The sequence below is a fragment of the Gossypium hirsutum genome, chromosome D06, assembly GCF_007990345.1.
Source record: "Gossypium hirsutum isolate 1008001.06 chromosome D06, Gossypium_hirsutum_v2.1, whole genome shotgun sequence".
In the NCBI taxonomy this organism is placed as follows: Eukaryota; Viridiplantae; Streptophyta; class Magnoliopsida; order Malvales; family Malvaceae; genus Gossypium; species Gossypium hirsutum.
In genome coordinates this window covers 9,339,473-9,363,145 of record NC_053442.1, presented here as the reverse complement: position 1 = coordinate 9,363,145, position 23,673 = coordinate 9,339,473, and the positions used below count along the sequence as shown (strand labels likewise).

The 23,673-nt window shown below is 35.6% G+C and overlaps 2 protein-coding genes across 7 annotated transcripts; both read right to left on the bottom strand.

The window, feature by feature from the left end:
- Positions 1-493: 493 nt before the first annotated feature.
- LOC107901186 (UDP-arabinopyranose mutase 3) lies at positions 494-23,183 on the bottom strand. Of its 6 annotated transcripts, XR_005914478.1 has the most exons (8): positions 22,686-23,183; positions 22,193-22,264; positions 21,043-21,146; positions 20,774-20,842; positions 20,473-20,580; positions 19,980-20,365; positions 754-883; positions 494-652 (listed from the first exon to the last, which is right to left on the bottom strand). XR_005914478.1 is itself a non-coding variant. In XM_041095256.1 (4 exons), the coding sequence occupies exons 1-4, from the start codon at positions 22,731-22,733 to the stop codon at positions 20,341-20,343; spliced, it is 246 nt and encodes an 81-aa protein (XP_040951190.1). In that variant the 5' UTR covers positions 22,734-23,183; the 3' UTR covers positions 19,644-20,340. The 6 variants fall into 6 exon arrangements, 2 of the variants coding, with proteins under 2 accessions (XP_040951190.1, XP_016682573.2); XR_005914479.1 differs by having other exon boundaries at positions 20,473-20,842; XR_005914481.1 differs by having other exon boundaries at positions 754-860; positions 20,473-20,842.
- On the bottom strand, positions 15,360-17,435 carry LOC107901185 (serine/threonine-protein phosphatase 7 long form homolog). The gene is made up of 3 exons (XM_041095257.1): positions 17,404-17,435; positions 16,439-16,520; positions 15,360-16,341 (listed from the first exon to the last, which is right to left on the bottom strand). Exons 1-3 carry the CDS (start codon positions 17,418-17,420, stop codon positions 16,180-16,182), a joined length of 261 nt encoding a protein of 86 aa, XP_040951191.1. The 5' UTR covers positions 17,421-17,435; the 3' UTR covers positions 15,360-16,179.
- Positions 23,184-23,673: the final 490 nt, after the last annotated feature.

Genomic DNA, 23,673 nt, shown 5'->3' with positions numbered 1-23,673 from the left:
AACGCCGCTATAGATTAGGACCTTTAGCGGCGTAACCACACAAAACGCCGCTATAGATTAGGACCTTTAGCGACGCTTCTTCACAAAACGCCGCTATAGATCAGGACTTTTAGCGGCGCTTGTTCCACAAACACTGCTATAGATAAAGACCTTTAGCGGCGCTTTTTCCCACAAACGCCGCTATAGAACAGACCTTTAGCGGCGCTTTTCACACAAACGCCGTTAAAAACATATCTTTTAAAAAATAATTTTTTAAATAATATTTATTTCTATGATAAATATTATATTATGTTTTAAGGATAAATAAAAAATATTATTTAAATTAAATTTTTTACGAAAATTTTAACTTTAAAACTAAATATAAAAATTAATGAATTTAAATTTAGAATTTAAAATAATAAATTAATAACACAATTAAAATCCAAAAGTTAGAACTCTTAAGTAAAAATAAAAATTTAGAATCAAAACTAAAATAAATAATACATATGCAAGGTAATAAAACATACAATGCATTTTCTTAATCAAATAAATAATACATTTACTTAATCAAGGAAATCTTGTACATCATTGAAGTCACACCATCAAATCTGTACCCATCAAACTTATACTCCTCCAGCCACCATCTTGCATTTGAAAGAAGATACCTCAGTACCTAAAGCAACAATTAAGAAATAATATTTACAACTGGAAGGGAGGAAGCCAAAATCTTTAAACAAGCTATTCATTAAGAAATGTTTAGGTAGAAGTACATACTTACCAGCTTCCATAATTAAAAAGGCGAGAATCCCACACCGAGTGGTGACCCCTTGACCCCGTGTGGAAGTAATGACCATCAGTTCCATCAAACATGTTCAGCCCATCTAACACATTATTGGAAGCATGGCTGTTTTCATAAAACATCATTCAGATACAGGTAGATAAGAAAATAAAATTATGTTTATTAACTCTTACAAATTAAATCTTGTAATTGGATAAAGATTGGGACTGATACCCACTCCACTACAACAAATATGAAAATTATATGGAAAGAACATAGGAAAATATGTAGAAATAGAACAACGATGAAACTGTGAAGATAAATAGAAAGAAATAAAACAACAAATCACAGTTAATTGGTCTCTTATATTAGCAAAATAGAAGCTAAAATATTTAATCCAGCACAGCTCCAGTTTAAGCAACTCAGTAAATGCATTTGACCTAAACGTGTTACTTGAGCATAAAACATACAGGCATAGTAAACTGAAATCCTCCTCTTCTACATGCCTCTATTAGGAAAAAGATAATTTAGATTTATACCTGCCTATAATTTAGATTTATATCGTAGGGAATAGGGAGGGTTTTTTATAAAAATATTATAAAAAAATAAAAATTTATCAAAATATTATAACTTTTTTATTTACCAAAATACATATAATTTTTTTATTTACCAAAATATATAAAAAAACAAAAAAAACCTGCAAAAAAAATCTGGCCGATGTGACGGCACATTGGTCACGCCAATGGCATTGGCGGCACCAAAGGTGCCAAAACCATTGGCGGCACCAATGGTGCCAATGCCATTGGCGGCACCAATGGTGTCATATTGATTGGCGGCACTATTCGTATTATAAATTCGAGATCTGTCAGCTGAAGGGAGAAAAATCAAAAAAAAAAGAAGAAGAAGAGTTGCTGCGGAAAAGAAGAGAAAAGGAAGGTATTTTTTTAAAATTTTTTTGATTATATTGTTGTTATTATTTTGTATATTTTGTAATATTTTTTGTTTTAGTTTAGTTATTAAGATTAATAAAACTCAAAATAATAGTATTAGTTATTATTATTATTATTGTTGTTGTTGTTGTTGTTGTTGTTGTTGTTGTTGTTAGTATTAAGATGTTATTAATGTATTAAGATGTAACTTAGTAATATTATTGTTAGCAAAAAACTAGTATTATTATTATGGTTACTTATTATTTTTATTTACCAAATTAATAATTTTAGCGTGTATTATTTTTCGTATAAAATTATTAATATTATTAGTGTATTAGTTATAAGGATTAGTGGTTAAACATTAAATTTTTTTTAAGTAATTTAGTTACCGTTCGAGAATTTTTATGAGATTTTTTTTTTACAGATTAAATATTGAAGATGGATGCTAAGTTTCTTGTATGCGTTTATTTCGATGGAGTCATCTTGACAACAAGTGTTGGATGTGGATTTGAATGTCAGCAACAATAGCAATGAGATTTAATAGAAATGTATTGTTCGATGAAATGAAGGCAATGATTAATGCAAAAATTCATAGACGTTGTGGGAGAAGGGTATCAAAAATTTTCTACAAGTTTCCAGTTTCGACAAATCCGGTCAAATTCGTTGAAATGGAACTTGTAGACGACGAAGACGTGGAGACAATGGTCAATCTCTACTGTGGGAATGGGAGTGAGAAGAATGCACCGATTCACTTATTTGCTGAGTTAGTTGGTATGGAGCAAAATGAAGATGTTAATGCATCTGATGAAGAAGACTGGGCTGAAGAACCGCGGATGGTGGCTCCAATATCATACATTGATAGTGAATCAACTATGGGTGGGATGGGTATCGACCTGAATATTACACCCGATGTTGACATGGTTGGTGGTGAAGAAGAAGGTGCCAGCGAAGAAGAAGGTGGTGACGATCATTGGGATAAAGAGGTCGATAGTGATGCTGATCCCGATGTGGACGATGTACCTGATGATATTGACGATGAAGATGTCAACAACGATGAAGGCATTAACACTTCTTCGGTCGGGGAGCAGATACAGCGTATTGTGATACATAATAATCCTGGGCCACACATGTCGCTCATAGACCCCGACGTAGCGTATGTAGCTGAGTTTCCGGAGTATCCTGAAATAGTTCATTCTCACGGGCTGGCCGTAACATCTGATGATGATGAGTTATTCATAGGCCAGAGATTCAGCTGTAAAGAAGAGTGCGTATATGCCATTAAACGGTACAGCATGAAGATATCGGTGGATTATAAAGTCTCCGTGTCTACTCTGACAATATATGTTGGGGAGTGTTGGACGGCAGCGGAAGGCTGCAATTGGCGGGTACGAGCTGCATTCATTAGAAGTTCTCAGATGTGGGAGATACGAAAATTTGTTGGTTCTCATACATGCACATCAACACGTATGACAGAAGATCATAGAAAACTTAATTCGAAAACTATTTGTATGTGTATCATGCCAATGGTGAAGGACATGCCGACCATTAAAGTTTCGGTACTCATTGCGAAAATGCAAGCACGATTCCAGTATCGAGTCTCATATCGGAAGGCATGGATAGCTAAACAAATGGCGCTGGAGCAACTGTATGGGGATTACAATTCGTCGTATAACGAGCTTCAAGGTTGGATAGCTGCTATGCGGGAGTACGTACCGGGGACTGTGATTGAGTTGCAGAAAAGTCTATATTACGGCCCGGATGACCAATTACAGGCGGCAAAAAGGATTTTCCATCGGATGTTCTGGACGTTCGATCCATGTGTGCGGGAATTTCCCCGCTGCAAGCCACTTGTGCAGGTGGATGGGACCTGGCTGTATGGAACATATACACAGATACTGTGTAACAGCCCGATTCTAGGCCTAGTCGGAATAGTGGTTTCGGGACCACAAATCTGACGAGGGAAAATATGGTTATTATTATATTTTTATGGTCTACAATTTCACGGAAAATTTTCGTAAAAATTTCGTTCGAAAATTTCGACGTTTGGGCACTCAATTTAGTCAAAAGGACTAAATTGTAAATAGTGCAAAAGTTGAGTTCTACATCTTAGAGGTGTCTAATTGTTATGAAATTTTAAATTGGAGGTCTTTGTGTGGTAATTAGACCATTAGTTAGTTGATGGACAAAAATAGACATAAGAAATGGGTGAAATAGATTTTTTTTAAATGGGGGCATTTTAGTCATTTGGTTATTAAATAGAATTAAATGGGAAAAAGATGGCAAAATATGCTCATCTTCTTCATGGTGACCAAAATCAGCAAGGGGGAAGCCATATTTAGGGTTTTTAAGCTTTCAAGCTCCATAGTAAGTGATTCCAAGCCCCGTTTTTAATGTTCTTTATGTTTTTGGAATCCCGGTAACTTGGTTTAGCTTATTCTACCATTAATTCGTGTTAGGGTTCATATTTGGAAAAATACCCATAGGTGAAATGTGTTTATTTTGTTGTTTTATGGTGGAATATGAAGCTAGAGATTATGTTAAACAACTTTTGCTATGCAATTTTAAGCGAAAACGAGTAAATAGACATAATCGTAAAAATAGTTAATGTTCAAAAGTATGTGTTAGAGTGGGAATTTGATGTTGCCATAGGAGAGAAAAATGTTCAGCATGTCATAAAACCTAAGAATAAGTGATGAAGTTTAATTTCCGAGCTTGGGGACAAAAGTGTAATTATGCAAAAGTTTGGGGGTAAAATTGTAAATTTTCAAATAGTTGGGTGGTGGATTATTTTAATGAATGTGAACATTAAATGAGTCAAATTTGCTATTACAGATCAAGAAAGACGTGAAGATTATCTCAAACGAGGAAAAGAAAAGATAGTGGAGTGAAGTGCAAAATTACGATATTTTGCACCGAGGTAAGTAAACACGTGACTTAATGTACTATTTTGATATTATATGACAAGTGTTGAGATTTATTAGAAATTAAAATAAATGTTTGGCAATATTCCAAAAATGTTGTTAAATCGGGAAAGGTGGTAAGGGGTTGCAAAACGCGGTTTTTGGGTTGAACACTTGGAATAGGCCGGAGTATATTACATATAAAGGGGTTGCTGTGTGCTGATTCCCCGATTCATTGGTGGTTGCTAAGTGCTGATTCCACCGTATTTTTAAATGTGAAAGGGGGTTGCTAAGTGCTGATTCCCCCGAGGGGTTGCTAAGTGCTGATTCCCCTACTTATTGGTGGTTGCTATGTGCTGAGTCCACCGTATTTTTAAATGTGAAAGGGGGTTGCTAAGTGCTGATTCCCCCGAGGGGTTGCTAAGTGTTGATTCCCCTACCCACTGGTGGTTGCTAAGTGCTGATTCCACCATATCTTTGAAATGAAAAAGGGGGTTGCTAAGTGCTGATTCCCTCAAGGGGTTGCTGTGTGCTGATTCCCCAATTCAGTGGTGGTGCTAAGTGCGGGATCCACTGATAACGGTTAACATTCCGAGTGTTCAACGAGAAAATTGGAAGGTGAATATTACTATGTGGTGGATGAGTTTATGGGGTAAATATTGAGTTAGATACTAAATCAACCCATGTATGAGATGGGAGAAAATATTAAAAACGCAAAAGGAACGATTTAAATACAAAACTGTGTTGAACAACAGCAGTTGGGTAACTTTGAAAAATCACCATAAATGGTGGGAATTGAATGGGTGGTTTAATAATATATGAAATTGAAGTTGAATGAGTCTATTTTCATATGAAAGAAATAGAGTAAGCAAAAGAGTTGTATTTTTGGAGATATTTGAATTTTACTGAGACAGGGCTGGATTAATTTCGAAATCCCATGTTCCAACTTTGTAAGATCACTAAAAATTTTACAAAAATAATTATGGCCTAAAATTTATATCCCTGGATTCCTGATTGAATCTATTTTTAATAGAAACAAACAAAACCATTTTTCAAATTTTTTACAGTGAGTTAAGTGAATTTTAGTAAGGAAGGGTCAGAACTGTGGGGCAGTGAAACAGGGAAGGTTTAAGGAATAAACTGTACTAATTTGCTGGGTCAAAAATTCTGAAATTTTTATGGTGAAAAGGTATATGAGTCTAGTTTCAGGGAAAATTTACAGAAATTAATTTGGATCCTTATAGCTCCAGATAAAATTAAATTAGTGACTATGATGCAGAAAAACAGCTTGCTGGAAATTACCCAAACAATGAAATTATGTGTGAATAAATTTATATTATGGTGTAGTGATGTGAGAAATTACTTAATTATCATGTGTTTACTTACTAAGCTATATGCTTATTTGATTTATTTTTCCCTTGATTATAGTGACTTCCATCAACTTGGAATCTGGAACGGAGTCAGACAATCATCTACACTACCCTCCACATTTGGGTATTTTGCTGCTAGCATTCCGGAAAAATTATGGCATGTATAGACAACTTATGTAATGTGGAATCATCATGTAAATATATGTTATGGTTTGATTTAAAATGTAGTGGTTATTAACGGTTAAATTGTGTGTGTTTATACAACTGAACTTGGTTGGTATATTGAAATGTGTTGTAAATTTGCAGGAGGTTTTAAGCAAAATTGAGCAGAAATGCTGTCGAAATTTTTAAAAAAAACTTAGTAATACCTCATACTCTGTTCCGAGCCGGAATACGAGTAAGGGGTGTTACATTTTAGTGGTATCAGAGCTATGGTTTAGTCGGTTCTCGGGCCAATAAAATATGTGTGAAAGTCAGTCTATACATGCCATAAATATATTGTGATAGTGTGATGATTTCTGACAATGTAAAATTTTGTTTTATATAGTAAATGGATCCTGAGCGAAGTGTGACAGATGATGTTGAAAGTAACGCGCCGGCTCCCGGACAAGGGACCGCGCATGAAAATAGTAGACATGAGACACATGGACAGGATGAGGCTCGGGAAGCCTTCCTCCGGATGATGAGTGATTGGTATACAGAATATGTCCGTGTAAATCTGAATGTTCCACCTCCTCCACCCCCTCCTATTCCTCAACCGGTTCCCGTAGCTCCGCAAAGTGCTGAATTGGTGAGATCAAGTAAACCACCCGTGGTAGAATTCGAAAGCATGGGGCTGAAGATTTCAGGGCCAATGTTGATGATGATCCGGAAAAAGCCGAGTTTTGGCTTGAAAATACTATTCGGGTATTTGATGAATTATCTTATACTCCCGAGGAATGTTTGAAATGTGCTGTGTCTTTTTTGAAGGATTCGGCATACCGTTGGTGGAAAACATTAATAACGGTGGTTCCAAAAGAAAGAGTTACTTGGGACTTCTTTCAGGAAGAATTCAGAAAGAAATATGTAAGCCAACGGTTTATTGATCAGAAGCGCAAAGAGTTTCTCGGATTGAAATAGGGCCGAATGTCAGTAGCAGAATATGAACGGGAGTTTGTCCGGCTTAGTAAATATGCCCAGGAATGTGTGCCTACGGAGGCTATTATGTGTAAAAGATTTGAAGAGGGGCTAAATGAAGACATCAGATTACATGTTAGAATTTTAGAGTTAAAAGAATTTGTGGTATTAGTTGATCGTGCCTGCAAAGCTGAAGAGCTGAGTAGAGAAAAGAGAAGGGCAGAGATGGAAGCTCGAGATGTAAGGAAGAGGTCAATGGGCAGAACATTTCAATCTCACCCGAAGAAGTTTAAAGGGATGGATCCACGACCAACTGGTTCAGTTGGGTATTCACGCAGAGACCGAGGGAGGTCATATTCTGGAACTACAACTCGAGCTACCTCAGTGGCAAGTGTGGGTAATGTAGGAAACACCAGACCTGAATGTCAACAGTGTGGCAGGCGACATACTGATGAGTGTTGGGGATTTAAATGAGCTTGTTTCAGATGTGGTTCCCAAGAGCATTATGTAAAAGACTGCCCTGAGAGGATAGAAGAAGAAAAATTACAAAGAGCTGGATCGGGTGATGTTGTCAGTAGAGGCAGACCACCGAGAAATGTGGGAAGCAAAGCCAGTGGTAAGAGTGTGATAAAAGATGCAGCTGGAGGATCAGAAACTAGAGCGCCTGCCAGGACTTATGCCATACGCGCTCGAGAGGATGCCTCATCTCCCGATGTGATTACTGGTACATTTTCTCTTCATGATATTGATGTTATTGCTTTGATTGATCCCGGCTCTACTCATTCGTATGTATGTATGAATTTGGTATCTAGTAAGAAATTGCCTATTGAAAACACTGAATTTGTAGTTAAAGTATCAAATCCTTTAGGCAAATATGTCTTAGTCGATAAGGTTTGCAAGAATTGTCCCCTGATGATTCAAGGTCACTGTTTCTTGGCTAATTTGATGTTGTTACCATTTGATGAGTTCGATGTTATTTTGGGGAGGGACTGGTTGATACTGCATGATGCCAAGGTGAATTGTAGACAGAAAATTCTTGAATTAAAGTGTGAAAATGGTGAAATTCTTCGGATTCAAACAGAGGAGCCGAATAAGTTGCCTATGGTGATTTCGCACATGTCTGCTCAGAAATACTTGAGAAAGGGATGTGAAGCTTATCTTGCTTATGTGTTGAATACTGATATAACTGGGTTGAAGCTTGAATCAGTGCCGGTAGTCTGTGAATTTCCAGACGTATTTCCAGAGGAATTGCCTGGGTTACCTCCGATTAGAGAAGTTGAATTTTCTATTGATTTGTTACCTGGTACTACACCGATTTCTATTGCACCGTATCAGATAGCTCCAACTGAATTGAAAGAATTAAAGGCTCAGTTACAAGAGTTGACAGATAAAGGATTTGTGAGACCGAGTTTTTCTCCCTGGGGTGCTCCTGTGCTATTCGTGAAAAAGAAAGACGGTTCTATGAGACTTTGTATTGACTATCATCAGCTCAATAAAGTGACTATAAAGAACAAGTATCCTTTCCCGAGAATTGATGATTTGTTTGATCAATTAAAAGGGCCAACAGTGTTCTCCAAGATCAATCTGAGGTCTGGTTACTATCAGTTGAGAGTTAAAGAGTCTGATGTGCCGAAAACCGCCTTTAGAACGAGGTATGGACACTATGAATTTCTGGTAATGCCTTTTGGGTTAACAAATGCTCCAGCTATTTTTATGGACTTGATGAACCGAATTTTCCGGCTGTACTTAGACAAGTTCGTGGTAGTGTTCATAGATGATATTTTAATCTATTCTCGGGATGAATCGGAACATGCAGAACATTTGAGAACTGTGTTGCAGATTCTGAGAGAAAAGAAATTGTATGCTAAATTCAGCAAAAGTGAGTTTTGGCTTCGTGAGGTTGGATTCTTGGGACATATAGTTTCAAGTGAAGGTATTCGGGTTGATCTAAGCAAAATTTCAGCAATTGTTGATTGGGAGCCACCAAAGAATGTGACTGAAGTTAGAAGCTTTCTGGGCTTAGCTGGGTATTACAGACGGTTTGTCAAGGGATTCTCGATGATTGCTTCTCCTATGACTAAGTTACTACAGAAGAATGTCAAGTTTGAATGGACCGATAAATGTCAACAGAGTTTTGAAAAGTTGAAGGCATTATTGACTGAGGCGCCAGTGTTGGTACAACCTGAGTCCAGGAAGGAGTTTGTAATTTACAGTGATGCATCGTTGAATGGCCTTGGGTGTGTGTTAATGCAAGAGGGCAAAGTAATAGCTTATGTTTCGAGACAGTTGAAACCGCATGAGAAGAATTATCCAACGCATGATTTAGAATTGGCTGCCATTGTTTTTGCTTTAAAAATTTGGCGTCATTATTTGTATGGTGAAAAGTGCCGAATCTTCACTGATCATAAGAGTTTGAAGTATTTGATGAGCCAAAAAGACTTGAATTTGCGGCAACAAAGATGGCTCGAGCTAATTAAAGACTATGAGTTAGTGATTGATTATCACCCCGGGAAAGCTAATGTGGTTGCTGATGCTTTGAGCAGAAAATCTTTATTTGCTTTGAGAGCTATGAGTACGAGATTAACTTTATCTAATGATGGTTCAATTTTAACTGAATTGAGAGTTAGACCGCTATTTCTTCAGCAAATTCGGGAAGCTCAAAAGAATGACAGTAAATTGCAAGCCAGGAGAGCTCAGTGCGAAGCAGGTGTTGACTCAGATTTTCGAATTAGCTCAGATGATTGTCTGATGTTTCGGGACAGGGTATGTGTATCGAGAAATGATGAGTTAATTCGGACCATTTTATGTGAAGCACACAGTGGTGAATTATCAGTCCATCCAGGTAGTGTGAAAATGTATAATGATTTGAAGAAGTTGTATTGGTGGCCGGGCATGAAAAAGGATATCTCGGAATTTGTATCGAAGTGTTTAATTTGTCAACAAGTAAAAGCTGAACATCAAGTACCATCGGGTTTACTTCAGCCGATAACGATTCCAGAGTGGAAGTGGGACAGTATTACGATGGATTTTATGACAGGATTGCCTTTAACTCCAAAGAAGAAAGATGCTATTTGGGTAATTGTTGATAGATTGACAAAGTCAGCTCATTTTATTCCGGTACGCATTGATTACTCACTAGACAAGTTGGCGGAATTATATGTTGCTGAAATAGTAAGATTACATGGGGTGCCTAAATCTATTATATCGGATAGAGATCCGAGATTTACTTCGAGGTTTTGGATAAAGTTGCAGGAAGCCTTGGGTACGAAATTGAATTTCAGTACTGTGTTTCATCCGCAAACTGACGGGCAATCAGAAAGAGTGATTCAAGTTCTTGAAGACATGCTCCAGTGTTGTATTTTGGAATTGGAAGGCAGTTGGGAGAAATATCTACCATTGGTTGAATTTGCTTATAACAATAGCTATCAGTCAAGTATACGAATGGCACCGTATGAAGCATTATATGGGCGTAAGTGTAGAACTCCTTTATATTGGACTGAGCTCGGTGAGAACCGGATTCATGGAGTTGACTTGGTGAAAGAAACTGAAGAAAATGTGAAAATAATTCGTGACTGCTTAAAGGCTGCTTCAGATCGGCAAAAGTCGTATGCAGATTTAAAGAGGAAAGAAATTGAGTTTCAAGTGGGTGATAAAGTATTCTTGAAAGTATCTCCATGGAAAAAGATTCTGAGATTTGGTCGTAAAGGCAAATTGAGTCCACGTTTTATTGGACCATATGAAGTTATTGAAAGAGTTGGCCCTGTAGCTTATCGGTTAGCTTTACCGCCGGAGTTGAAAAAGATACATAATGTATTTCATGTGTCGATGTTGCGACGTTATCGTTCGGATCCTTCACATATAGTTTCTCCTACAGAGATTGAGGTTCGACCAAATATGACTTATGAGGAGGAACCGATAAAAAACTCTAGCTCGGGAGGTCAAACAGTTAAGGAATAAAAGTGTAGCCTTAGTGAAAGTGTTGTGGCAGAAACATGGAATGGAAGAGGCTACGTGGGAACCGGAGGAAATTATGAGGAAACAATACCCAAACCTCTTTTCCGGTAAGATATTCGGGGACGAAAATCCCTAAGGGGGGAGAGTTGTAACAGCCCGATTATAGGCCTAATCGGAATAGTGGTTTCGGGACCACAAATCCGACGAGGGAAAATATGGTTATTATTATATTTTTATGGTCTACAATTTCACGGAAAATTTTCGTAAAAATTTCATTCGAAAATTTCGACGTTTGGGCACTCAATTTAGTCAAAATGACTAAATTGTAAATAGTGCAAAAGTTGAGTTCTACATCTTAGAGGTGTCTAATTGTTATGAAATTTTAAATTGGAGGTCTTTATGTGGTAATTAGACCATTAGTTAGTTGATGGACAAAAATAGACATAAGAAATGGGTGAAATAGATTTTTTTTAAATGGGGGCATTTTAGTCATTTGGTTATTAAATAGAATTAAATGGGAAAAAGATGGCAAAATATGCTCATCTTCTTCATGGTGAATGAAATCAGCAAGGGGGAAGCCATATTTAGGGTTTTTAAGCTTTCAAGCTCCATAGTAAGTGATTCCAAGCCCCGTTTTTAATGTTCTTTATGTTTTTAGAATCCCAGTAACTTGGTTTAGCTTATTCTACCATTAATTCGTGTTAGGGTTCATATTTGGAAAAATACCCATAGGTGAAATGTGTTTATTTTGTTGTTTTATGGTGGAATATGAAGCTAGAGATTATGTTAAACAACTTTTGCTATGCAATTTTAAGCGAAAACGGGTAAATAGACATAATCGGTAAAAATAGTTAATGTTCAAAAGTATGTGTTAGAGTGGGAATTTGATGTTACCATAGGAGAGAAAAATGTTCAGCATGTCATAAAACCTAAGAATAAGTGATGAAGTTTAATTTCCAAGCTTGGGGACAAAAGTGTAATTATGCAAAAGTTTGGGGGCAAAATTGTAATTTTTCAAATAGTTGGGTGGTGGATTATTTTAATGAATGTGAACATTAAATGAGTCAAATTTGCTATTATAGATCAAGAAAGACGTGAAGATTATCTCAAACGAGGAAAAGAAAAGATAGTGGAGTGAAGTGCAAAATTACGATATTTTGCACCGAGGTAAGTAAACACGTGACTTAATGTACTATTTTGATATTATATGACAAGTGTTGAGATTTATTAGAAATTAAAATAAATGTTTGGCAATATTCCAAAAATGTTGTTAAATCGGGAAAGGTGGTAAGGGGTTGCAAAACGCGGTTTTTGGGTTGAACACTTGGAATAGGCCGGAGTATATTACATATAAAGGGGTTGCTGTGTGCTGATTCCCCGATTCATTGGTGGTTGCTAAGTGCTGATTCCACCGTATTTTTAAATGTGAAAGGGGGTTGCTAAGTGCTGATTCCCCCGAGGGGTTTCTAAGTGCTGATTCCCCTACTTATTGGTGGTTGCTATGTGCTGAGTCCACCGTATTTTTAAATGTGAAAGGGGGTTGCTAAGTGCTGATTCCCCGAGGGGTTGCTAAATGCTGATTCCCCTACCCACTGGTGGTTGCTAAGTGCTGATTCCACCATATCTTTGAAATGAAAAAGGGGGTTGCTAAGTGCTGATTCCCCAAGGGGTTGCTGTGTGCTGATTCCCCAATTCAGTGGTGGTGCTAAGTGCGGGATCCACCGATAACGGTTAACATCCCGAGTGTTCAACGAGAAAATTGGAAGGTGAATATTACTATGTGGTGGATGAGTTTATGGGGTAAATATTGAGTTGGATACTAAATCAACCCATGTATGAGATGGGAGAAAATATTAAAAACGCAAAAGGAACGATTTAAATACAAAACTGTGTTGAACAACAGTAGTTGAGTAACTTTGAAAAATCACCATAAATGGTGGGAATTGAATGAGTGGTTGAATAATATATGAATTTGAATTTGAATGAGTCTATTTCATATGAAAGAAATAGAGTAAGCAAAAGAGTTGTATTTTTGGAGATATTTGAATTTTACTGAGACAGGGCTGGATTAATTTTGAAATCCACTGTTCCAACTTTGGAAGATCACTAAAAATTTTACAAAAATAATTATGGCCTGAAATTTATATCCCTGGATTCCTGATTGAATCTATTTTTAATAGAAACAAACGAAACCATTTTTCAAATTTTTTACAGTGAGTTAAGTGAATTTTAGTAAGGGTGGGTCAGAACTGTGGGGCAGTGAAACAGGGGAAGGTTTAAGGAATAAACTGTACTAATTGGCTGGGTCAAAAATTCTGAAATTTTTATGGTGAAAAGGTATATGAGTCTTGTTTCAGGGAAAATTTACGGAACTCAATTTGGATCCCTGTATCTCCGGATAAAATTAAATTAGTGACTATGACGCAGAAAAACAGCTTGCTGGAAATTACCCAAACAATGAAATTATGTGTGAATAAATTTATATTATGGTGTAGTGATGTGAAAAATTACTTAATTATCATGTGTTTACTTACTAAGCTATATGCTTATTTGATTTTATTTTTCCCTTGATTATAGTGACTTTCATCAACTTGGAATTTGGAACGGAGTCAGACAATCATCTACACTACCCTCCACATTTGGGTATTTTGCTACTAGCATTCCGGAAAAATTATGGCATGTATAGACAACTTATGTAATATGGAATCATCATGTAAATATATGTTATGGTTTGATTTAAAATGTAGTGTTTATTAACGGTTAAATTGTGTGTGTTTATACAACTGAACTTGGTTGGTATATTGAAATGTGTTGTAAATTTGCAGGAGGTTTTAAGCAAAATTGAGCAGAAATGCTGTCGAAATTTAAAAAAAAAACTTAGTAATACCTCATACTCTGTTCCGAGCCGGAATACGAGTAAGGGGTGTTACATATTGCTTCTTGCAGTTGCTCAAGACGGTAACAGAAACGTGCTCCCGATAGCATTTGCTATCGTAGATAAAAAGAACATGGAGTCTTGGGAATTCTTCCTCACAAATCTGTGGAGGTATGTTATTAGGAACGATACAATTGCATCATCTCTAATAGAGGGAAGGGTTTAATTGCAACTATTAGGCGTTCCGGTGTGCCGTGGAGATCCGTTTACTGCATTCGTCACATTGCGTCTAACTTCCATAAAGATTATAAGAATGCAGACTAGAAGAGACAAGTCGTGGCAATGGGTAAATGATAACCTTATCTTTTCAATATAAGTTGTAATGTTTGATGTTATCGACTTACTAGAACTTATTTTTCGTATGCAGCGTACGAGTTAGAGCCACATATTTTCCGGCAAAGAATGATCCGACTTGAGAGTGACATGTAGAGGTAGACAAACACATCTTTCTGACAATGGTTGCGCACATTGGAGCCATGACAGTAGGCTCAAAGTTTTGACGAGGGCTTTCGTTACGGCCACATGACCACAAACTTAGTCGAGGGGATCAACGCTATCTTGTTGAAAACACGTCATCTTCAGATTGCATCGGTATTTTCTGCTACTTTCTATAGGCTGGTTACTTTGATGCCAAGAATGGGTCAGTAGCAAGTCGACCAGATTCAGGCGGAACATGTGTTTGTCAAACATGTCCAGGATGCAATGGTCGTAACCCGTCAATTGGCGAGGTCAATGAACGTGGAAATATATTCACGACGACTGGAAACGTTTCGAGTTACTGAGAACATCGGTCGTCGACCTAGGTCCTACGGAGTTGATCTCCAGAACAGACAGTGCGAGTGCAGGAAGTTCGGAACACTTTATTATCCCTGTACGCATGTCGTGGCAGCGTGTGCTAAAGTCAACCTTGATGCTGAACAATATGTCGATGATGTGTACACGCTGGAGTGCACATTGCGTGTCTGGGAGAACGAGTTCCCCGTCCTGCCGGACCTATCTACGTGGGAGGTGCCGCCGATCACTTTCGAGCTTGTCCCAGACAGAGGGCTACGGAGGAATCTAAGGGGTTGTCCGCAGTCAAATAGAATTCGTAATGAAATAGACATTAGGGAGAAATCTGACGAAAAGCTTTGTGGAATATGCAGGTTAAGTTTTGTAATAGCCGGAATAAATGCCCTAACCGAAACTTTCATGTTGGGTAGTCGTCGGGATCGGGTCGAAATTGAGCTAATGCTGTAAAATTTATATATATTATTATAAAAGGTAATTTTATTAATAATAAATTTTTTTATTCGGCTAATGCTTACGCTTAAATTGTATCCAAATTGTTTGCAGATTAAGTTATAAAATATCATGTGCACATTTGGAATTATTAAGATTATATCGAAAATAGAGGCATTCATAATTCGATTAAGCTTTAATATAATGAAAAAATAGAATAATGAATATTTATACATAAAATTCAGAAGTAAGCAATATATAAAATACAAATATTAAATTTATACAAAAAGTACCCTAAACCCCTAAAATTGATGGTTCGATGGTGTTGTCCGGGGGGTATACCTACACGGAGGTCGACGCTCATGGCCTGGGCGACGACTAACATCCTCATCGTCCGCAGTTGGGGGCGTGGAAAACATAGAGGAAAGGTCCTGTTGCTCGTTCGCCGCTGACGAACTTGAACCATCATGAGTCCCATAATGCTGCAGATACGTGTCGGACGGGCCGGGCATGCCGTACTGCGGCCAGGGGGATCTAAACAGTTCAAACTCGTAGGCGTATTCGCCCTCCGCGAAGCTCAGATAATATTCACCGCCCACCAAATCCGGACGATAGCCATGTGAATCCACATTTGACTGTGATTGTCCAGTATCTGGCTGGGGGTCCTGCTCGGGCTCTGCCTGTTGCGGAGAATAATATGCTGTCAAATCCGGATCCAGCGCGCTCGCTGCGTCTGATCCCCAAACTTGCTACACGTATGGGGGATTACAGTCGATTGCCCTCCAAGTAAATATGGATTCCCGCAGCTATGGTACCATTGTGTATACTCCAATGATGGTTGTAGGTCGGTAGCCATAACCATCTGAGGAATTCAACGCAATCGATCGTTCCATATTGCGACGTATTTCCGGTGCTTAATTCCCCAGTCCAATTGAACTTTTCCTCTCTTTGTCAAGCCGTGATCATCCCCCAACTGGCATGGCGGATCCGGGATAGGTTAGATGCAGCCAAACTGCCGAAGCACCCGATCGCCGTGATACCACTCGACGACGTTGAAATTTATAATTGGTGTGTTAGTACACCATATGTGGGAATCAACGAGTGCAGACGAGGGTACAACATTTGTAATTTCTGGCCTCCGGTATGACATCCATATAAACTGCATGAGTAATAACATTGTAACAAGTTCGACTGATAACATGTGAGTAAGATATAGAAATAGAATAGATGTCACAAATATTAGAATAGCAACTTACCTCTTCCCGGGCATGCTTTTCAATCCTGAGGCGGTATATCGGGACATCACTCGACTTCCCGATGGCTGGACGAGTCGTCCACCTACAAAAAATAGTATAGGGTTTAGGGTTGGTAACATTACCATATATATTATGACTACAAATAATGACAATTTATATTTTATCACGTGAGTGGCAGTGGATACAGATAGGGTTGGTGACTAACGCATGCCAAAAACGGCATCCGATAAAGGGCCCATGACTCACTTGCGGCTCTACCGCCCGACAAAGCTCCCGGTACAGCGTTGCTAGAACGGCGGAACCCCAGCTATACGACTTAGCAGTGGAGAAATCAGCTAGCAGGGGCAAGTACGACAAATGCACACTGTCGCCGTTTGCATCAGGCATAAGTACTGCCCTTATCATATGTATGATGTACGCTCGAGCAGCACACATCAACTCACCTTTAGTGGCGGTCGCTGATAAGCCACATATTTTGGCTTTTAGCCATGTAAATTTTATGCTGGAAAAATATTATCACCATCTTCTGGTGACTCTCCTAGGAGTTGATAGCAAACTGCAGCTGGATCGGTGAATGAAGATACTCATGTTACGGGACTCCCGTCAATTGGGAGCCCAAGCTTCACTGCAACATCCTCCAAGGTCACCGTTCACTCCCCGCACGAAAAATGGAAAGTATGAGTCTCCGGATGCCACCGCTCCACTAGCGCAAATAATAAATCAAACCGCAAGTCGGAGGACCGGATCAATGCTACTGACCCAAATCCAGCTAGCTCTAGGTACGACATAAATCGTGCGTCCGGAGCTATCTTTAAAACACTCACACGGCCCCTTAATACTCGGAACGAGTCCTGATAGTGTAAAACTACAGAAAATTATTATGATAACATAATTTTTTTTTGTATATACTGCGTATATCGTTTTTAAATAAATAGAACTCCTGATTAACAAATAATAAATCATACCGCGTTATTAGCCGCATCAGATATGTGTCTAATATCGTTTCGTATCAATCGAGCCATTGCGATGCCTACAAGTTGAAAAAAAAGTTAGTAAAAAAACTTACTTCGGCCATTTATTCGTATTTTTTTCTCCGCATTTTATTACTTTAAAAAATATCATAATTTCTAATTTTATAATTTTACATTATTCCAGTGCATAATGTTTGAAATTTATTACTCTAGTGTGTTATTTAAATTAATTTGGTATAAAAAAATAACCCTTACCCCTGCCATTTGCTCTATTATTTTCTCGATTTTTATTACTTTAAATAAAAATATATTATTCTCGTATTTTATTGTTTTATATTATTTCAGTGTATTTTCTTTGAAATATTTTGTATTAATTATTTCTGAATTTTATAAAAGTTAGTAATACACTCTTACTTCTGCCATTTATTCATATTTTTTTCTCCGCATTTTATTACTTTAAAAAATATCATAATTTCTAATTTTATAATTTTACATTATTTCAATGCATAATGTTTGAAATTTATTACTCTAGTGTGTTATTTAAATTAATTTGGTGTAAAAAAATAACCCTTACCCCTGTCCTTTACTCGTATTATTTTCTCGATTTTTATTACTTTAAATAAAAATATATTATTCTCGTATTTTATTGTTTTATATTATTTCAGTACATTTTCTTTGAAATATTTTGTATTAATTATTTTTGAATTTTATAAAAGTTAGTAATACACTTTTACTTCTGCCATTTGTTCATATTTTTTTCTCCGCATTTTATTACTTTAAAAAATATCATAAACTTAGTCTTTTATATTTTTACATTATTTCAGTGCATCATGTTTGAAATTTATTAATTTAGTGTGTTAAGGGAGAATAAAAGAAAATAATAAATAATGAGGGATTAAAATGTAATTAGCCACATATTTGTGTCGCCTTTTTTTTCCCTACATCACCCTTTTTTTTCCTCTATTATTTCTTTCCTCTATTATTTCGGTAAATAAAGAAAAAGTTTATAATATTTTGGTATTTTTTGTAATATTTTGATAAAAAAACCCGCAATAAACCCTTTCCCTGCCCTTTAGTCGTATTATTATTTTCCTAATTTTTATTACTTTCAATAAAACTATATTATTTTCGTATTTTATTATTTTATATTATTTCAGTACATTTTGTTTTAATTATTTGTATAAATTATTTCTAAATTTAAAAAAAAAATTTACTAATACACTCTTACTTCGGCCATTTGTTCATATTTTTTTATCCGTATTTTATTTTTTTTAAATATCGTAATTTTTTATTTTATAATTTTACATTATTAATAATTTATTATGTTTGAAATCTATTACATGTGCATTTTTCGCATTTTTTCCGCATTTTATTATTTTCGATAAATATACAATTCCCGTTTTTTCTTTTCGTATTTTATGTTTTCTTAAATATACTTCTTTGTCATTTTACTTTTAATGCTATTTTCCTAAAATTTTAATTTCAAATTCCTACGTAAATTTCATAAAAAAATCCCTAATAAACATACAATGTACATACCATTATTTTTTCATTCTAAATATATTTCATAAAATATATATGCTAAATAAAATAATAAAATAACTATAATGTACATAACATAAATTTTAAATACACAAATATTACAAAAAAATTAAATTTATAAATAAAATTACCTTTTTTTTTCCTTCCTTCCCTCTTCTTCTTCTTTTTTTTTTCTCTTCTCCTTTCCTTTCCTTTTCTTTCCTTCTTTCTTTCTTTTTTCTTCTCTTTTCCTTTTTTTCTTCTTCTTTCTTTTTTTCTCTTCTCCTTTCCTCTCCTTTCTTTCTTTTTCTTTCTTTCCTCTCCTTTCTTTCTTTCTTTCCTTCTCCTTCTGCTCCCACCACCACCGACCCCCCTATTATTAACTGGTGCCGCCAATGGTATTGGCACCATTGATGCCGCCAATGGTTTTGGCACCTTTGGTGCCGCCAATACCATTGGCGTGACCAAGGTCCCGCCACATCGATCTAATTTTTTTTGCAGGTTTTTTTTTTTGTTTTTTTTGTTTTTTTATATATTTTGGTAAATAAAAAATTATATATATTTTGGTAAATAAAAAAAGTTATAACATTTTGGTAAATTTTTATTTTTATTTATAATATTTTTGTAAAAACCCGAATAGGGATTTAGATTTATACCTGCCTATAATTTGCTTCTTTTGAAGTAACATGTAGCAAACAATTAGTCTATATGAATAAAAGAAATAAGAGTATATAGTAATATCCCTCTGCTGAAATACGCATATTCAGTCATATTCCAGTTCATATAACTACTGCTAGGATTTAGATTCATGACTGTTGATAATTTCTTTGAATCAATCTATAGGAAACAATCATCATCACATAAAACCAAAATCAGAGAGCAAATAGCAATTTCACTCTGCTAGAATATAAGAAGATATTAAATCATACTATACCATCAATGCATGATCCATCATATTCCAGTTTATATAATTATTAGATATAATATGATTAACCCAAATGAAGACCAACCAACATATTTAAGCATAAGGGTATGGGCAAATAAATTACCTTGATTAGCTTTGGATTATTTTCAACGACACGCTTAAGACCTTCATCAGTAATCCTTTGGCAATCAACCAGGCTCAAGCATTGCAAGCTACCTTGGCCTCTACCAGTTATTTGTAAAAGAACATCATCCGTAATTTTCTCATTCAGTGGCAGATTTATGTGAATATCCCTTCATAAAAGAGGATCATTCTGAACTACAAATCGCAGAGATGTGCAAACATTCTCAATAAGAAAAAGATCCCGCACACCCAAATAGCCAAGCGCCAAAATAAGAGCTTCATTAGGGGTTCCTTCATGTCCCTCAGCACGAACCTCACAGTCCTGAAATTCTTCATTTTCCTGATCAACCGAAACCATATCTTCATCCCCAAAAGACAAAACAGCATCTACATTACAATGGAAAACCACTGTCAAACTACCCAATACAAATAAAAACTAACACCAGACTAAACTAAGTTACAGGGAATAAAACAATTGAAAATAAAGGCACGACCTTCATTTTCAATGCAGCCAGCTATGACATTATCTGACAACTCATGCTGAAGTAAAAAGCTAGCAATAAGAATATTTTCCATACACACTTCTTCTCTTTGCTTCAGTACTAAGCAAAAAACAGTTAGCAAAAGAGTTAGCAAAAGTAGCAACTAACTGCTACCTGATGAACTAATCTCAGCTTAACGAAGCTCAATAGTTTCAAATTCTTAGCTAATTAATCTTTGAAGCTAAAAACAACATGAAAAAAATGATAAAAGAAGGCAAATAAAGGAAGCTTAAATAATAATTCGATTGCTAACGTGATAAAATCTTTGTATTTGATCTTGCGCATCAGAAGGTATCTCTCTTCCAGGGACGAAGGGATTTTTCTGTTACAGCAGAAAATCAGATACTACTTAAAATACAAATAAAATGAAATAAGTAAATCCAAGAACAAGTATTAGCATAAAATGAAATAAGTAAATCAAAAGCAACTATAGAACTCCAGAGAATAAAATTTTAATCCTGTATGTAGCTAAGATCTTTAACCAATCAAATATTCCACAATGAACCAAGATAAGAACACAACCTCATCTTGAGATGGTAGCATGGAATTTTTGGACTCCTGTACAATTTGCTCTTTGGCATCCTCCATGCCTGACGTAGCTCCTTGTAAACTCCAGCCAATAGCACCTATGATAGCACATAAGTAATTTGAATAAAAACTTCACTAATGCTAGAAGTTCGACAAATTAGGCAGCACGAAAAAAAAAAAACTAGGTAGAAAACAAAATACAAAATCTTTGTAAACACAAGGCAAACATCATAAAAAAGGCTATGATGCAAAAAAAAAAAAATCTCAGAGAATATCCATATCTACTCAATATCAATTCGTAACATAACAAGCCCCAAATAATTACTAAAGGAGTTCACCAAAATTCAAGAAAAAATTGAACAAAAATTATAAGCAGTATTCAACCTATTAATGACTTTTCAGGCTTAAAATACAAGTATCCCATCCCTAAATATTTACTTGCTGAAACATATATGTTCTGCATCAAAACCAATTATATAATTGCAGTAACAATGATTTCTATTTGGTCTAATGATTTTTGGGCCCTCCAATTTTATAACAAAGTTATTTTAGCTCTCCATTTAAATTTTTTTGTTTTTTTAGCCCTTAAACTTACCAAATGAAATGCCATATGTCTTCAATATAAGCTCTAAAATCATCTCTAAAGCAATTAGACACACATAATATGCATCCAAAAATTGACCAACATTTCAAGATTTACAAATCAAACATGAAAGACAATAAAAAAGAAGAAAACACTATGTTTCATAACATTATGAGGAAAGGCAACTAAGGCTTATGTTAAATTGGTAAATGACTAAATTTTGGACAAACCAAAGCAGGAATTGAGTTGAAAACATAACATGGAACACAGATCAAAAGATGTTATGTAATTGCAGATCCAAATAGCAAATAAAAGATAGGAAACTACATTAAAGAAAACAGCTTTTTAAAGTGATCAAAAGAGCAAACAAAATGCAAAATTCCAAAATCAAAGTCAAGATCTAAACATCCATACATCAAGAGGTAAATTTTTTAAGAAATATAATCAAGGCATAAAAGATTTTGCAACAAAAGTTGTACATAAAAAAGCTTCACTACACTAACATATCATTTACCATAAACTTTCCACAATCATCTGTAAATTAATATTCAAATACATTACCTAAAGTTGAAGAACAGGAAACCACCAATAACAACAAATGAGCAGAATGCTACAAGGAGAACCACAAGAAACCTACAAACATTAGAAACAAGAGAATAACTCAATTCTTAACACACAAATTCTGAACTATAAAGTCCATACAGACTCAAGAAGGGAACGGAAGTTATATATATCGAAGAAAACAGAGGCAACATAAACAACTTTTAACTTGCGACATTTTTATTCAGCAAAAGTAAGTTGATTGCGATCATACATAATTTACATCTTTTGGGATCTACCAAGAATTTAAACTAATTAGCAATATATTAAACAAGTGTCATATACAAGGTCTCCTGTGAAGCTCTACACGAGACTTAAAACCAAAAGTAAAACAGTATTAAAAAAGTTAGATCAAACCCAGATCTTTAAAATGAAGACTGTTTCGGAGAAACCCACCAAAACCCAAATTCAAAAACAAAAAATAGAAGAGGGAAGAGACGAGGGTTGAGCTTACAAAGCAGTCATCATCAATGGTATAGATGTATTTCTTCTTGGAAACCATGTACCAAAAGCACCTACAAGCAGAATCCTTGAAAGAGATAGAAGAATCCTTAGGACCCAAAATCCTGTTGATGTCGTTCCTATTGTAAAGCTCATAATCGAAGCCTTCAGGGACCTTGATAGTCTTGGTTACAAATTAAAAAGACATAACGTGCGTGGATATACTGGCATTGGGTATAAACAAAAAGGTGTTTTTTGTTAAACGTTTGCGGCGGGGATAGCCATTGGAGAGCAGAAGAAGAAGGGGAGTAGAGAAAACGGTGAAGAAGGAGTTCGAGACATCGTCGTCTGGTAGCGAGATGGAAAGCTGGGTTCCTTTGATAGGGTTAGGTGAAGAGGAAAGAGAGAAAGGGAGAGGGGAAAGGGTAATAGGAAAAAGGACTTGGTGAATAGAAAGGGAACGTGTATGGCCATGGGAAGATTAGGGATTTCACCGGGGGGGGGATTTGGGGTAAAATGGCGCCCTTTTAAAATGATTTTTGAAACGCCGCTATTGTTTTTTTATCTATTAAAAATTATTTTATTTTAAACAAAACGAGTTACTTTGCTCTACTAAAAATCTTTTATTTTATCTGTTAAAAATTATTAGTTAAGTCATTTTATAAAATATTTTTTATTTTTTTAAATTAAATTTTTATAAAAAAAACTAAGTACTATCAAAATAAATATCTTAATTTTTAATAAGAAAAAAATATTAAATGGCTGTAATTAATTATTAAGTTAGAATGATCCAATGTAAGCAATTAATCCTCACATATCAAATTTCTATTAAAGATTAAGACGTTAATAATGATTTTATATTATTAATTTTCGATCTAATCTCCATTTTATTAGAGATATTTCTTTCTAACTAAAATATAACTATTTTGCTAGATGTTCGATGTGGAATGATTTTAGTTTTTGTATTTCATTTTTATTTGTTATAATTTGGTCCTATCAAA